Consider the following 18,210-nt stretch of genomic DNA (forward strand, 5'->3'; position numbering starts at 1 on the left):
ACTAGGCTATCTGCCATAGGGCATTTATAAGCCTAGCCAGAGTGTGTTTGGCTTTCACCACCCTTTTAGATTAGTTGACTGTGCCTCTGTATAGTAGGTCACAGAAGGTAGCCCTTTTAAGGTTAGTTTACTGTGCCTCTGTCTAGTAGGGACACAGAAGAGATCCCAGGGGTAAACCTACGATCTCCCATCCACTCGTCAAGATTTCCCTTGAAGAGGGTAATTGAGGGGCTCTGCCTAACATGGATTGGGATTTTGTTCCAGAGTGAGGGGAACCTCTTGGATATGAATCTGTCCCTCCAGCATGTCCTATTTATTTATGTGCTGAGGTTTAAGTCCCTGGAGCATGTAGCTCAAAGGGATTTGGATTTCTTGAGGTGGAGCATGTCCATTAATTCTGGTTTGGACATGGCTTTATACGTCAGGCACAGATCACCTCTGAGAAGGCAGTAAGCAACTAAGTAGAGCTGGAGTTTCTTTAGCCTAACTGCGTAGGGCATCTGTTTGAGTCCCTTGATCCTCTTGGTGAGGTACTTTTGGGGTCTTTCCCGTTGCTGCAGGTGTCGGGTAAGGTACATCCCAAACGGGGCATTGTATTCAATTATGGGCCTGATGAGTGATGATTAGAGGGGCACAGTGACCTCTCTTGATCTAGATGTGAACCCTTTTGTGATAAGGTGGGCTATATAGAATGTCTTTCTAACCACTTTGGCAACGTGATTGTCAAAGGAGAGATTGCTATCTACTTGGGTCCCCAAATCCCTAATTACTTCTTCCGTAGTTAATGGATTACCACCTATGTGGTAATTTGTGGGCACTTTGTTTTTCCCAAAGGGGATGACTATGCACTTTTTGGCATTTAGCTTTAGGCCATGGCTCTGACACCAGTTATCCATCTCTGTAAGACCCTTTTGCAGGATGCTTGTGTCAGTCAGCGAGTCAATTATGGCACCCAGTTTGCAGTCATCTGCGAGCTTGGTCAGCCATAGTCCTCCCGTGTTAGCCTGTACCTCAGAGAAATATATACCGAACAAGAGAGGTCCCAGGACTGAGCCTTGTGGAATGCCACTTGTAACTGGTTTAGAGTCTGACATGGCACCTGCAATTCTGACCATGTGGGTTCTATCCCTGAGCCAGTTTGCAACCCATCTTGTGACATAGGGGTTGACATTTAAGCTGGTGAGCTTATTTATGATGCCCGAATGGGGTATTGTGTCGAAGACTTTTGCGAGGTCCAGGTAGGCTGTGTGGACTACCTTCCCTTCATCTATGGCCTTGGTGACTGTTTCAAAGAAGTCGACCAGGTTCAAGAGGCAAGATCTACCCTTAACAAAGCCGAATTGGGTAGGATCCAGTGTTTGGAGGTTCCCAATGTCTTTGTTTATGAGTTCCATGATGATACGCTCCATAGCTTTGCAGACCAGACTAGTCAGGCTTATAGGGCGATAGTTTCCGGGGTCTGTTGTGGCACCACCTTTGTGGAGTGGGACCACTGTTGCTGTACGCCATTCCTTGGGTACATATCCTGTAGTAAGGCTGAGATTGAACAGTGGAGGGTTCAGTTCTTCTTGGAGCTCATGTAAGACGTAGCCCGGGACACCGTACGGTCCCATTGATGCTGTGTTTTTTGCTTTGGAGAGGGTAGCTCTCACCTGTGCATCTGTGATGTCAGGGAGGCTACACTCTGTTGGGATAGACATTTGCTCTTTTGGGGGGGAAGGGGGGGAGAAGTTGGCACTGAACCTGTCTGCCAGGATGTTGGCAATGTCTGTGGGTTCAGTGTATTTTTTGTCATTTTGCACTAATTCAGAGTATATCTGGGAGTTGCCACCCAGGTTCCTGACATAAGTAAAGAAGGCCTTGTGATTATCTTTAGCATCTTGTGCAATTTTTCTTTCGAAGCTGGCCTTAGATAATTTTATGAGGGATCGTAGTTTCTTGCTAGTACTGATCAGAGATGCCTTCACTTTTTGGGATTTTGCTCTATCATGTAGTAGCTTCCTCCTTCTGTTGTGTAGCTTATTTATGGCTGGGGTCCACCAGACAGGTCTCCTGCCTTTGGAGGAGTGAGTCTTAGTTTTATTTGGGATAGCACGATCCATGCATTCCTGTAGGTGCCCACAGAATACGTTTGTAAAGGATTCTATGAACCTATGAAATTATAGGCAAAGTTTTCTGAAATAAGGATTTATACATTCAGTTAAATTATTACAGGTTTTAAAGTATAACAAAGTAAGAAATGCACTCCAGTTATGAAAACTTATTTTACTTATTCATTGTATCTCTCATCAGTAATGAACAGTTCCCAGAGGCAACATAGAACACAAGGCATACTTGTCCATCCACATACTTGCAGTATGGTTTAGATTTTTCAAAACGCATTCATTCATTTGGTGACAAGAAACACTTGTCTTATTTTTGTCTTCTGTACTTCCTCCAAAATGTATATAGTATTATGTTACCTGTGTGGAAAAACAAGTTATGGTTGTTACATTATAGCATTGCTGTTCATTGTGAGGTGCTGTGAAAATCTGACATGCGATGGGTTCAGAGAGTGGTGGTGACAATGATGTGGTCCTTAGCTCTTTATAGTCAGAATGCCTTCCATCTGAAAGCAGCAGGAAAATGGTAACAACAATATATTACCTCACCCTCCCTACAGATGAGTCATCCTTATTAGGACCACCTACCTGCCAGTTAACAGCCCTTCACTGACACAAACACATTTAGGACGATACTGCTGATGCACACAATGGACCAAACAAAATGGCAGTGAAGAGTTCTCCCCCTCCATATCATTTTCCATCTATCATGCAGGAATGGCCAAGCAACAATTGTTAATGTGACCAAATCACCCAGAGTCAATCTTTACACCATCGAGTGGCTAGCTTTGACATAGTGCACAGTCTGTGATCCATGGTTTCTTAACTAGAGAATGCTGCACACCACAGCTGATGCCTAAAGTGGTTTATCTACACAAGTCGTCTTCCAAAAGGCAACACCTAGACTCTATGCTGCTACCAATGACTTCTTTCAAGTCTGGGTGAGTTTGAGGTAGAAATATCTAGCATACATTCTGGAACTCAGCAAGACAGAGGGAGAACATGCAAACTCCATACAAGCATTGGCCAGAGGTTAAGAGTGAAATAGTACCAATTGCAGAGAATGTCAGAGATAACATAGTACAGTGGTTCTGGTACAAGTGCAGGGAAACAGATTTGGGAAGAAGATCTGGGGAGTCAGGAAGAAGGCAAGAGTAAACCAGGGTGTACAGCAAAAAGATGGATGAGAGAAGACATACAACAGTCAAGCATCACCACTGAATAAGGTATGAAAGTAGCATTGAACCAAGAAAGGTGGCAAAAGTTGACAGGACTCCCTGACCCAGTGTACAAATATGAGAAAAGGACATTGATGATGATAATACAGATACTTTCTGTTCATGTAACAGCATGTCAATGGACAACTCCAAACAAGAGCGTAATCTACATCTGTTACTTGAACTTTTTTCACCCAAAGGCCACACATGAAAAATATTTTTTGCATAAGCTCAAACCAAAAGCTCCAAGCAGGCAGGGTGAGCAAAAAAATGCTTTTGTTTGGCACTTTTGTCCTCACTATTCACTGCACTTCTTCAGAATACCAGCAAAACACAAAATGCCCATTTAGATACGAAGGTCACAATACATGGCAACATATATTAAAACCCAAAAATCAGTTTAACGAGCAATTTATTTATAATGTTTTCTTCAAAATAAATAAATTCTCCTACATCACTAATACAATATAATATATAAAAATATAAGAAACTTTATATAAATTAATTAAAAGTATACCTTCATTTAAATTTTTATTAGCCAACTTCTTTGACAGAGAAAAGTATTTTGTTGATCACATCATTTAACCCTGGAAATCTGTCTGCATTGACTGCCACACAGTCTCCCTAGTCCCCAGCTTATTCCTAAAATTTCCTCCCCTTTGGTTCTTATGCACATGATCAATGACTAAAAAATAACATTTATTAAAGTTTCTCCTATTTCTTCTATTAATATGACTACGTAATGCAGTCTTTATTTCATTTTTTTAGAGTAAACATATTCTTTAATCTCTTTAGAAAATGTCCTCATTATCATAACAATTGTCATAAAAATATGAAAACAAGGACAAGTAGAGCATACAGCAATATAAAAAAACACTGGTGGAATTATAGTGATGCAAAGTAGGAATTGCCTGTTATAAATGAACTAACTCTACATCATGTTTTTCATTAACAAAATTATATACACTACACGTTATATACCTGTAAGTGCCCTTGCATTTATGTGTCATCACGGGTTCCTTAATGTAAGTATTATCTTTTAATAATGCATTTTTTAATTCATATTTCTTGTATAAAGAAATTCAGGTTTATTTCCTATAACTGAAATCATATCATTATTCCCTGTAAGAATCTTATATTTCTATACTTTTATATTCCTAATGTCCATGCTATCCAATGACATGTCCAAATAAAAAATTCTACTCGTTATTATAATGATTTTTATTACTATTGCACTAACATTGTATGAGCATGCTCTTCTTGCTGGTGTCATCTTCTGGGTTACCATATGCAGCATGCTTTCATTGCTATATTTTCATCATACAAGATTTATACGTTGCATATGCGTGTTGTTATAATTCATGGCTTTGTAAAATCTTTCAGTAAAAAATGTTTAGAGGACAAAGTTCAGTTTATTGTCGAAGACAAATAATAAGGTATACTCATTTTTGTGAAACTATTTCCTGCCAAATTAAAAGAAAGGTGGCTCTTTACATACCTTAGCATTAAGAAGTGACAGGGGTGAGAAGCCTAGGAAGCTTGCATGTCCTATCCTGCTTCTCACTTGCATAGACAAAAAGATAGAATGCACTGAATGGCTTTTATCATGTCTCTGAGAGGCCCAGAGTGTGAGGCATTTATGCAGGTGTTCAGCCAGCTAGTGTGCTGAGTTTATTAGACAGAGAATTTTCAGTCTGCTTCTCATCTTCCAAGGAGAGTAGAATGCTTTTGGGGATACTCAGTTCAGACTTTGCTTAATACTAAAGGAAATGATGATTTGTCTTTTGGCTAAGTCAGGACTGAGGTGAAGTTTGTGTTACTTATGTGAAACAGACTGATTATATTTATTTTATATTTTGTTTGCTCAGTTAAATTTCTTTTCAGGACTGGACATTTACGGATCTCATATTTTTAGTTTGTTGAAGGAATTAATGTCAGATAAAGGTAATGTCGTACATGACATCAGTTTGCTAGTAAATTATTATTGTCAATGTTTAAGAGACTAGAAGCTTTCTTTTCACACAGGATAGACCGGAGTTCCACTGTGGTGAACCCTAACCGGGAAAAGCCGAAAGACACAAACAAACAGTTTATCTTTTTGTCCTTTGACCATTTAACCTTTTGATTTGGATGTTACTTGGGAAATTTTGCAGGCACCTTAATGTTTATGGACATCAGTATTGGTCTTAAGCTCTCTGTTTCCAACGTATAGTCAAGCAATCCACTTATGCTGTCTTGACAAGTCAAGGAAATGGGTGAAGCATCGCATATGTACAGCTGGGGGATAGCTTTGTTGGTCTACATGCTTTAGTAGAGACTTAAAAAGTGAAAAACCATGGGCATTCAGAAGCCATGAAGTTGAAACACTGGTATGTCCTTAATGGGTCAAGTGCATATATCCCATGGGCCTACATTACAAGAGGTGTAAGGTAATACACAGTGAAACCTCTAGCTTAGCTGGCCTTTTCTTGGAGTCTTTACCTAATTACAGAGTGGTCATCGGGTTGGATAGTTTGACAGCTATATTTATGTATTCCATATTCTTAGTATCCATCAAAAACAAACTGAAGAAAATTAAAGGGACAAGAGAATTGCAAATTAGAAAAAAATGGTTTTCAGTAAGTAAACTCCTAATGAAATTAGATGCTTCTGCAGCTGAATGATACAATATCATATACTATGGCGACTCAATATGTTACTATAAAGTATCATATGATGTGATGTGATAGAGCATAGCATGTTATGATGTGATATATGACACCTTTGACCTGCTTCAGACTGATCGTAAGAGTATGCTGGAAGTTAAAACAGTAATGTAATTAAGACAGTAATTATATGTCAGCATGCCTACACATGGAGGTTGAGAAAGCTAGAATTGTAAGTGGAATATTTTTTAACATTTTTCATCCTCTTCTAAAATATCTCTCCTATTGAAGATTAAATTATAACTCTAAGTTAGAATATGTAAAATGTGTTAGACTGACATGCAACTGAAAAGTAAACAGAATGCTTAGAGTGGATGTTTAAAAAGTAAGCTGGTATAACATATTAAATTATTTTAATGAACAGCTAGAAAAAAATCCTTTAAAACAGCTGGAAATGTATTCCACAAACAGTAATACAATATAACTGAACAAAAAGTGACAGAACCTGAATGGCAGCAGTAAATAACTGCATGTATCATATTTCTTTATTTAGAATGGCGTCATTCAGTTTAGTTGACTGAAGAAGAAACTGATCGCACTTATCACCAAAATGACCTGCTGACTTCAGTGTAACTAAGACAAACTCCAAGAAAGCAGAAAAGGCTTAAATAAATCAGAAATAACTTCAGACCTCTATATGCACACAGATCATGTGCATCAAGAAAACTAATACTGGTACAGAGTCATAATTACTCAGTGCCAAAGACTGTACTCCTACTGGTACAGAGTCATAATTACTCAGTGCCAAAGACTGTACTCCTACTGGTACAGAGTCATAATTACTCAGTGCCAAAGACTGTACTCCTACTGGTACAGAGTCATAATTACTCAGTGCCAAAGACTGTACTCCTACTGGTACAGAGTCATAATTACTCAGTGCCAAAGACTGTACTCCTACTGGTACAGAGTCATAATTACTCAGTGCCAAAGACTGTACTCCTACTGGTACAGAGTCATAATTACTCAGTGACAAAGACTGTACTCCTACTGGTACAGAGTCATAATTACTCAGTGACAAAGACTGTACTCCTACTGGTACAGAGTCATAATTACTCAGTGACAAAGACTGTACTCCTACTGGTACAGAGTCATAATTACTCAGTGCCAAAGACTGCACTCCTACTGGTACAGAGTCATAATTACTCAGTGCCAAAGACTGTACTCCTTAAATCTTATAATTTCAGAAGTCAATGCTGGGGAAAAGGACCTTGCTTCCACTATAGCAACCACTCAATATTTGATGCTATTCATAATTTTTTGAGCAGGCACACTTCTCTTTGTACTGCTAGCTGGTACAGTACATGCAATCCAGTAACCTGGAGTCACTAATACTAATTATAGCTAATTGTATGTATTCAATTTACATACATCCAACCTTTACTCCAATAGGTTTGTTCCAGTCAGTAATACCATATAGGGATGACTCAAGTCAATGTTACTTCGGATCACTAGCATATCCTAACACTTTAAGTTCAACAGAATTGCACTGACAACACTGATTTAATGCAGTGTTGTGAGCAGTATGCTACTTGCCTTTAGGTTTCTATGAAAGCTTAAAGATTATTGAAATAATTCCTAGAAAATTGGTAGTTTAGATTAAAAATATGCATTAGTTAAATTACAACACTTTTCTCCTAAATCAGTAGAAAAACATAAATCGGGTAATATAAATTTGTGTGATAATACTCAGCTAGCTGATACACATATTTCTCCCATCCCATTAATTAGACAAGATACCAGCCAGTTCCACAGATCATTGAAAATCAGCTAAAGGTTCAGGCATTGAAGGGAAGTCTGGAGAGGAGCAGCAATAAAGAGAGAATGCCTTCCTGCCTGCCTGTCATAAGGCAAGCTTCGACCCAGCCAATCCTTTTTGTTATAGGTAACTCCATTGTAAGGAAAGAGTGACAGTTACTTGTGTGGTGCCAGGATCAGTCAGATCACATAGGCACTCATGTCCTTGAACAACACTTTCTGTAAAGGGAAAAGAAACCTGTCTTATTTATAGATCTATAGATTACTACTAGGCTAACTGCCCTTGTGGCCATTGTAAGCCTAGCCAATTACCCCATGTAAGGGTCAAACCCTGCACCTTGTGTCTGTAAGCTAAACACCTTAACCATTTTATCATGCTCCCGCCCTTATGGGTGCATGACTCATCAATGAATCTCAAGTAGAGATGGGGGGTCTTCAAGGGAGACATCTACATGCAAAGAAAGTAGGCCTTCCAAAATGCTACCTAACTTACAATTGTGAATTATGTCTCTTTGTACAGTTATTGCATGCCGACCCCTTATTTGCTTATCTGGCATGAAGAAAGACAGATAGCAATAAAGAAACAAGAATAACAGAGTCCTCAGATTAGATTGCTGGGGTCAGGGTTTTGCACTTGCCCAAAGAATAAGTAACCTTGAAGTTGGCTATAATGCATTCAGTAGTAAAGAAGTTGATGCTAGCTTGAAGAGTGTGACCTCAACATTTACCACATTTTATCATTTAGCCAATTGCAAACTCAAGCCTTTTGTTATGTTAGCCATACATTTCACTTAAGATGTTATTGCAGAACTATCATGAAATCACAGAAATTTGGAACTATAGAAAAGAAGCCTAAAGAGACGCCTGTGAACCTGAATCTCACATTATTGCCCAAAATTAAAACATAAAGATTTATTTTGTCATTCCAGGTATGATTGAAAATCTCACTGTATCTAATGTGAACGATACTTCCTTCGAACTGAGCTGGCATTATCCTGATGGTGACACACATTTATATGAAATACAGATTGATGGACCACAACAGAAAGCTCAGGTGTCTACTACAGAGTCAGCAGAAATACAAGACCTTACTCCAGGAACAAATTACACAGTTAGAGTAGCAGCCATAGCATTTAATGGCAGAAAAGGACCATTTGCTGAAGTTTCCCATTTCACCAGTAAGTAGTGTTTTTATCTTCCTTTAATGGCTTCTTGACATTGCATAATAAATAGCATTAATGATTGTTTGTTTCACTGGGACATAATAACCTGTAATTTAAAGTTACGTTTCATTTTGTTAACAAATAATATCACAGATGTGCCAAAACTTAGAGACTAGAAAGTGCTCTGTGGTTCTTAGTGTTATGCAACATAACTGATGTCATAGGATATTTTAACAGGAAATTACAAGTGACGTGTATGGATTATTATGATCTTATTAGTAAAGCTCAACGGGTCAGAATTGTTTATATGTACATGAAGTACAACTTCATGGTAAAGCTTAACAGCAAAATTCTTCATGTCAGGATTATTCATATGGACATATAGAAAAAGAATTTCATGGTAAAGCTTACAATCCTTATTCTTTATAATACACGAACATTTGATTTTTCCCCCTAAGCTTTGAATTTCATTTTTCTCTTATTTTTTTTACTTTGGTTCTGTGTCAGTAATAGTTTCTCTGACAGTATGTGATTACTAGTTTTCCTAACCAGGTACTGGTGAGCTTTTGGTATTTCAGGTAAGTAGACCTGCATTAATTTGTGGGGAGTTAGTAAGTTTATGACCTCATTCATTATTTAATACATTTATTTTATTAGGCATATATACAGTATGTATGTGCTTTCACTTCTAATTTGTGTTTATTTACAGCTGCTGTGTATCATGTTAAGTCCTGCTGATTCACGTTCATCACCAAAGTAGTATTTAAAGCCTGCAGTCTTCCATATTTCTTTCATAGCAAGTCCTTATCATGTAACATTTTATTATTATAGATGAACAAGGGGTAGCAGAGGCCTACACAATGCAGGACTTTGCATAAATCAAAAGTTCTTACAGATCCTTCAGAGGTTTGTCAGAAATGTTCTAACTGTTCAGCAAACAACGCATACATTTTTTTTATTGAAAAGTGCCAGACTTTTGGTTTTAATTTATAATAAATTCTAACATTTCAAGTATACTTCAAATGTCCTGAAATTACATTTAACCTTTTTTATGCTGGGACGTCCTCAGTAAGAAGTCCAAATGCAGAAGTACAATCTCAAAGATTATATTCTTATCTACAAATAATTTATTGGCAAACAATAAATGCAGCCAATGAATGTGTTCTGTCACACCATCAGACAGATAAAAACAATCTGACTTTAATGCAGCATGTATTAATTCAGAGAGTACTGCGTCTCTAACAAATAAGCAGTGAACAAAACAAATTGCGTTGTGTTTTGATATTTCAGACTGGCACAAAATCTTCACAAGCCCCAATATAGTTCTCTCTCTTCTTAATAATTAAATTGATCTTATCTCAGCTTTCAGATATTGGTATTCTCTTTAACCCTATCTTCTCAGATACTACTCACTTCAACTATTTTAAACTGAAAAGAGACTAAGTACTCTATTCAGGTTCCAGAAAATTTCCATATTACTTCCTCTGAAGTTAGCGCAGCTTCTGATAAAGGGAGTCTGTGTCTGTTATAGACTGTGGCCTTATCCTACTAGCCAAAAACCTGCAGGAGTAAGAGCATTTTTTTCCTCCTGCTTCCCCCGAATATGAATACTATTGTGGTATACTTACTACAGCCAAATACCCACATATCAATGAATACTCACACCGTCTTCTCACTCTCATCTAGAAAATACACTAATTTGATCTACTCCCACAGGCTGACTCACAGTTATTAGTAGTTGTACCATTATAATCTTTTAAGGTCCCAGTCCTATGGAGAACTTGTTTTCCAAATAGCAGCTAACTCTTTTGTTTCAGATGACCATGCCTTCTCCTTACTAAAGCCTACACTCTGGAATACAATTCCGTTAGATATTAGAAATAATTTCTTTGCTTCTAAATTTAGAGACAAACTCATCTTTTGTCTTGGAATTATTCCTGAGCCTCCTTTATTCTTCCATCATCTTTTCTCAATAACATTTATGCCTCGCTTGATCATAATGTATTAGCTTTATAATGTACTTTTTACTTAATCTATTCGCCAGTCCATATCCTGCTCTTCTACAATCATCTACCTGTTCATCAAATAGCTCACATTAATAAACACTTCCATTCGAGAGTTCACTTTTTATGTAATTGTTTGGCAGTGTAATCACATATTTGTTAATTAATGTTCCAAGAAATAACACGCAAACATTTTGTAGCTGTTCATTTGTAATGTATGTAAGTATTTTATGATATATATTATAGTCCCAGCAGTGGGATAATGTGTTTTGTTGCTATTATGAGATCAACAGAGTTCCTGTATGTAAATGTTCGATTCTAAATGAATATTGCACAACTTTGTGCAAAACTATATTTCTGATTTCCAAGTAATATTTGATATGGATCCTTGTGAATCAGGACATTACCCTGGTTATCAATCAGTGAAAAGGAAACAAAAGGAATAAATGACTAGAGACCAACAATTATGGAACAATTCATCATTACCCATACAAAAAATGCAATATGCAGTGAATGTAATAACCACAAGAAATAGGAAATAAAAAGGTCACCCCGGGGATCACTCCAGTAGCTCTACTTGATAGAGGCACCGGGAGCTAACGTCGGGTGGCATGATGCCAGTGCACTTCTATGGGCTAAGCTTGAAAGGTCTCCAGGGCTATTAGCCTAGTGCACACCTATGAAACTATGAACAATCATTACAAAATACATACAAATCTTATTACTAAAATATTATGTTATACTAAACACACTAAAGCAAATCAAAATTAAATTTGGAATTGATCATATAAATACAGTAGTTTAGAAATATTAAACCATGTTCACTTTATGATAAGTACTACAGTGTCTAGATTGCACTAACAAAACTAGATTCCATGTAATTAACTGTAATGTTGCCAAGCTCTATATAAAATTAATTAAAAGCTATCTGAAATGCATTTCCTGGGATTGTGCATTGCTATCTATCTGTTAGTACCTTAAATTATGGGATTGTTGAAAGCCCTCTGACTTGGAATGGTTGTAGTTTAATTGCTGACAAAATGATAACTGGAATATGAAGATGCATACCCAAAAAATATTAAACTCATGCTTAAAATTCTCGAGTAGTAAATAAAAACAGTCTCGAAATTGTGTTAGCTGGGCCAGTTGTGGGGACTTGCATAACTCATAAGGTTTGCAACTATTTTTTCTAATTAAGTTTCAGTATGGAAGACTGCACAAAAGGATAAGAGCTGAGGTTCTCATACAGGTAATAAGTTCTAGCCTCAATTGTTTTGAAATTCATATTGCAAGATTTAATTTGTCACTAATCTGTATTTGTTCCTTATAGAATGTCAGTCATATTACCAGTATTTGCCTCATGAAAAGTGACAGAAAGAAGACTCCTGAAATATGTAGCTTTACATATTTTGTTATTCTTATTTATTACACTTGAAATTTATTTTAGGAATGATGTTACGAACATCATCTCCACAGATTCATAAACATAGTGATCACAGTATGTTTAGGCAAGTGAAAAAATATATTATTCTAAGTTGACATCGTTCTCCTCTTGCACCGTCTTCTGAGAGATCATTGCATGTTGTGTTTTATTCTTTCTTTTATGAGTAGTGGGAGTTGCTTCTCCTTGCTTTTTTTCCTTTTCAGTTAGTAATACATTCACGGGTGTTTTAGGTGTACCAGTTGACTTAGCCTCTTTACTGCTGCTGTGGTGGAGAGAGAAGCAACTGAACTAACAGATGTCGCAAGTGGTAAAGAGGAAAAACACAGTTGTTGTTCAAACAGAAATACATGCTCCAGACTATGATTCACTAGGTGCTAAGCCTAAAGGGACAAAGTCTGACTCATTTTTTCCATGCTCCCACTACCCATAAAAGAAAGAATAAAACACAACAGGCAAAGATCTCTCAGCAGAGGGCAGAAGAGGAGAAAGATGTCAACTTAGAATGTAACTAGAACTAATTGGTATACAACTATTCAAACTATGTCCTTAATGCAGATGAAATTAGACTGCTGAATAAAGGACTATCATTTGTTCCTGTAGCACCTTCTAAACTGAGTGATGTTATATTCAGCCTTAGACTGTTTGTTAGAAATACATTATTCAAACTTCTGTATGAGGAAGATGGGCATGGCATATCCAATACTTTGAGAAAACCCAGTTCATTTATACCTCCAGCGCATCTTGTAATAGATGTATTATTGAATGTATGTGAAAGAGAACTTTATTAATATAATATATGAACTCACAACATTCACACAGTTTTTGTAACTTAAATGAGAAAGGCAAGGTCTACATGAATTAATGGCCAATAAGGAACTGATTGTTAGACCAGCAGACAGTGGATGTGCAGTTGTTATTCTCAGTTATGAGTGGTACACATTAAGAATGAAAGAGATGCTTTGCTCAGTCTCTACCTATGAAGTGATAGAAGAAGCCATGGCAAAGGATATAAAAAGACATATAAAGAATACTTTGGAAGGTCTCTATGCTATGCAAGTCATTACCAAGGAGTTGCATCAGTATTTTTTAGTTGAACATCCAGTGATTCCTGTCATTAATGGACTACCAAAGATACACAAGGATCAACACAATCCCACATTGAGACCAATAGTGGCAGGTAGTGGGTGGTCCACCGAGCCAATGTCAATATGGGTAGAGAAGCAATTGAAACCAGCTCTATGCAAAGCACCAGCTGTGCCTAAAGATACACCTCAGTTTTTGAATGCGCCATTTGAGTCTATGGATGCAAACAGGGCTACAGCTCTAGTTTTTTTATTTGTAACCCTTGAAGTCAACAACTTGTTTACCGTTATTCCTAATGTACATGGTATACAAGCGGTTAAACATTTGTTGAGTAAGCACAACATCCATGATGACAGTATGATACATAGAATCTATCTGCTACTATACTTGGTTCTGGAAAATAACATCTTTATGTTTCAAGAGAAGATTTACTGGCAGCAGTGGGGTGTTGCCATGGGAACACCCTGTACCAATTCTTATGCAAACATAGTACTTGGGCTTTGGGAAGGGGCTTTGGGAAGAAGAACATATTTTTACTACCAAGAATTTATGGAGAGACAAGATAATCTTTTACCGTAGGTCTGTGGATGATGACTTTTTTCTTTGGAAAGGCGATGTAATGGAACTTATACAGTTTGTCTCATATTTGGAAAGTACCCCCAGTTTTTTTTATGCTTTACCCTGAATTACTCAGATAAACAGATTGAATTTCTGGATGTTCAGGTTTTTTAGATGAGAATGGGGAAATAGGAACCACACTATACAGGAAAACATATTGGAAGAATGCATTGCTTAGTTATGACAGCATGCATCCGTGACATACGTTCTCTAATATAGTAAAACGACAAGCACTGAGAACATCCAGACTAATCACTGATGATTCACAACTTCACAGTGAGTTAGAACTGTTATCTGACAACTTTAAACAATGTGGCTACCATAAACAGTAAGTGACATTGTATGTGATGTGAAAAAGATGAGGAGAACACAAGGCAAAGCATGGTTTAGTGATAAAGGCATGGCAATGGAAAAAGTGAGCAATGAAAACAAGGAGTTGAATGTTAGAGTGCCAATGAAATACAGCAGTGATATAAAAGGCATCTGCAATATTGTGAGAAACAACTGAAAACTTTTAGCCAACAATGACAAACTTAGGTTGATAGTGGGCAACTTTCTTAAGTTTTTGTACAAAAGGAACAAAAATCTTAAGCAACTTTTACACAAAACAGCTACCAGCTTTAATACAAAGTTGCCTGTAAGTGAAAGGGTTGGGACTTATTGTTCTGGCCATGCAAGGCTTGTAAAGAAATATCGAAAAAACACTTTCATGCACCTGATTACAGGGGTAAGATACCAACCTAAACTCTGTGCTGATTGTTGCTCTTGCAATGTGTTATATCTTGCCAAAAGTGGATCCTGTACTTTGTTTTATGTATGTAAAATGAACAGAAGATTAAATGACCACATACTGCAGCACCTAAGTGACATTAGACTTAATAAAAATACCAGTGCTTTATATCAGCACAAGTTAAATAAATCTGAACATAACTTTACTTTCATGGTACTACAGTTATGTGAACCAGATAAAAGAGGGGGTGATATATGCAACCAAACAGAAGTGGCAGAAGCGGTTCCCTATTACATGATGAAAACCTTAGATTATCGAACACCTAAAGGGTGATCACAACATGTTGAAGTCTGAAAATTATGAACAGACATTTGTCGTTTGGCCGTTATGCAGATTTTGTTCTTTCTCCACTGTAGAGTGATCTCGGAGTTGGTATATTTATTTGAGGGGGTGTGTGGGGCAAAGCCCCCTCACTTTATTTCTGCTTTATAACTTTTTATTTTTTTTTGCCCAACAGCATTGTTTCCCTGTGTGGAAATGGCCATTTTCAAAATTAAGGGTTCAATATTTTGTGATCAACCTATAGGTGTTTGATAACCTAAGGTTTCAATCATGTAATATAAACCTGCAGAAGCCCATTTGATAGCAGATTTACAAGCTGATAAACACCCACTGTTGAATGGATATCTTCCCCTAAAACCCATTTTGAGAGAACATAAGCTCAGGCATTGAAATAGTTAACTTGCTATAAGCAAGAGCTCTGAAAAACAGGAAAGAGGTGTGGTGCAGCTTTGAGTCTGTGACTGGTCAAGTGTTACTTAAAACAGTTAAACACACTTTGTTCTTTGATCTGATGAAGGAATTGTCCAAAAGTGCTTATCTTTTATGCTTTACAATTAAATATATGGTTTTAGCTGTCTTGGTCCTTATTGCCTTTTTGCTGCTTAATATTAATAAAAAAAACACTGTTTCTGCACATTAAAAAACACATCTCAGCCCCATAATATATTTAATTCCATGCAGTACAAAGTAATTAAATACATACATATATATATATATATATATATATATATATATATATATATATATATATATATATATATATGTCCTCGAAATACTGAAATGTCGAAATTCAATATTTCGGGACTATAAAGTCAAAACCTAAAAAGAACGAAAGCTCAGAAGAGCGAAATTAAAAATCTTGCATATCGGAGATTTTGAATTAGTGCTTCTACTTTCCACAAACACACACCTTTCTCCCCACAGACAAACACAAGCTCTGTACTACATAACAGCAGGGGGGCATACCCCCCTGTACTCCCCACAACACCCTACTTAAATATTCTAACTCCGAGGTCGCACTATATACAAACACACACAAAACACCACCACACAAGCTACATTTTCCTCTCACACACACATCACAGTAACAAAACACACTAACACACACCACAGCCCCTACCTAAAACCCTTAACACATAAACACTTACCTGAATCCAGAACCACAGTGAAACACCAGAAGCACTAATCCAAAATCACCGGTATGCGAGGTTTTGAATTTTGTGCTTTTGAGGTTTCATTCTGTTCAGGATTCCACTTTATGGGATCGAAATACAGAATTTCGATATTTCAGTATTTCGAGCTTCTAAAGTGAATCTATACACACACACACACACACACACACACACACACACACACACACACACACACACACACACACACACACACACACTCACACACACACAGGCAGACACACGCGCACACACACACACACACATAAAATGAATGAAATTAATAACCAAACATAAGTGAATATTACCATCTAGTCTCAAATATAAAAATTGTGCAAAGTTAAAACAATTTTGTGACTCAGTGGTATTCTCCTAAAATAAAGATGTATTTGTAAAGTATAATTGAAAAGCTTAATATATTATAATTAAAAGAACAATAAAAAATAATAAAAATATTATTTAATAAAAATTCCAAAATGTTACTCACTGAAAACCCTAAATCAGTAAATATGTTAGGGTAATCATGAAAAACTAACACAAAGTTATCCTAAAGTCCGGCTGCCCTTAACTTCAATATAGGAGTGAGCAACTTATTTTCATTTAAACCTGGGAGTCTATTAGCCTCCAAAATAATTTGCCAGTAGACCTCTTGGTATTCTGTCTTAGTTTCCCACCAACCACCTCTGGCATCCACTGGAATTTCTATTAGTACAAAAAATAAAAACTTGGCATTGGGACAATCAACTGTGTGTTTATATAGGGCACTTCTCAAATTTCTATTGCATATATCATTCATATGCTCATAAATCCTTTTTAATTTTCTTTCCATTTTACTTACATTAAATGATGTACATGTCACAATATAAACCACCCCAAATGAGTCACAGGTGTAGTCCCACTAGTAATACATCTGTCCCTAACCTCTATTAAAATACTATCCCTGTGCACTATATACATACATTGTGGGCACATTCCACATTTGTACGTGCCCACTTTATTCCAGTTAGAAACAATTCTTTGATTCCTTTCCATTAAATCTTTAATACTGGAACCCCTTTGAAAAATACATCTAAAAGAAACACTAAAAATACCACCCAAATCAGATAACCTAGAAAATATTTGCCATTCCCATTCCATGATGTTTTTAACGATGTAAGCTTCTCCACTGAACTCTGTTACAAATGCATGCTCATAACTTCCACTATTTTGGGGGATCTTAGGGGGAATTATGACCTCAGAGTTGCAATTTTCCATGGAGATTTCAACACCCAAAATTGGGTAAAACTTGTTTTTGCATCCTTCACTGACTACCCTGTATACCTCATCAATTAAATCATAGGATAACCCCTATCCCTGAACATATTCTTCAAATTCTCACACTTGCCTTCAAAATCGCCGTTGTCGGAAGTCATTCTACTAATCCTCACAATTTGCCCTGGGACAATGCTCTTTTTTGACTATAGGGATGGGCACTAGCATAGTGAAGAAATGAGTTAGAATAGGTATTTTTATGGTACACTTTAGATTTATAACTCCCATTATATTTGCATAGAGTCACATCCAAATAGTCAAGTTTATCACAGTCCATGTAATAAGTAAATCTTAAAAGGTTAGTCATATTAGAAATGTACTCAAAGAATTCCATACTATTTAGCTGCAGAATCCACCCAAAATATAAGAATATCATCCAAAAAATGCTTATATAACACCCAACAATCCATGAAGTGAGAATTCAAAGCAAACTTGTGTTCCCAAATCATCAAAATAATGTTATTAACCTGCTGGAAAATTTTACCTTTAAAAAATATAAAGTTATTTTTTTAAAACCATATCCATCAATTCCAAACAAACAAGAAGATCATTAAAAGGTAAATTTCCA

General features: G+C 36.7%; 1 protein-coding gene across 2 annotated transcripts in view; it reads left to right on the top strand.

The window, feature by feature from the left end:
- LOC122801112 (receptor-type tyrosine-protein phosphatase eta-like) overlaps positions 1–18,210 on the top strand; it is a 1,724,431-nt gene that overhangs the window by 228,921 nt on the left and 1,477,300 nt on the right. For both annotated transcript variants that reach the window (XM_044070641.1, XM_044070642.1), the window contains exon 6: positions 8,709–8,957. In XM_044070641.1, the coding sequence (XP_043926576.1) occupies positions 8,709–8,957 (249 nt within the window). The remainder of the gene's footprint in view (positions 1–8,708; positions 8,958–18,210) is intronic.

This window comes from Protopterus annectens, chromosome 4.part1 (assembly GCF_019279795.1).
Source record: "Protopterus annectens isolate FY-2018-M chromosome 4.part1, PAN1.0, whole genome shotgun sequence".
NCBI lineage: Eukaryota > Metazoa > Chordata > Ceratodontiformes > Protopteridae > Protopterus > Protopterus annectens.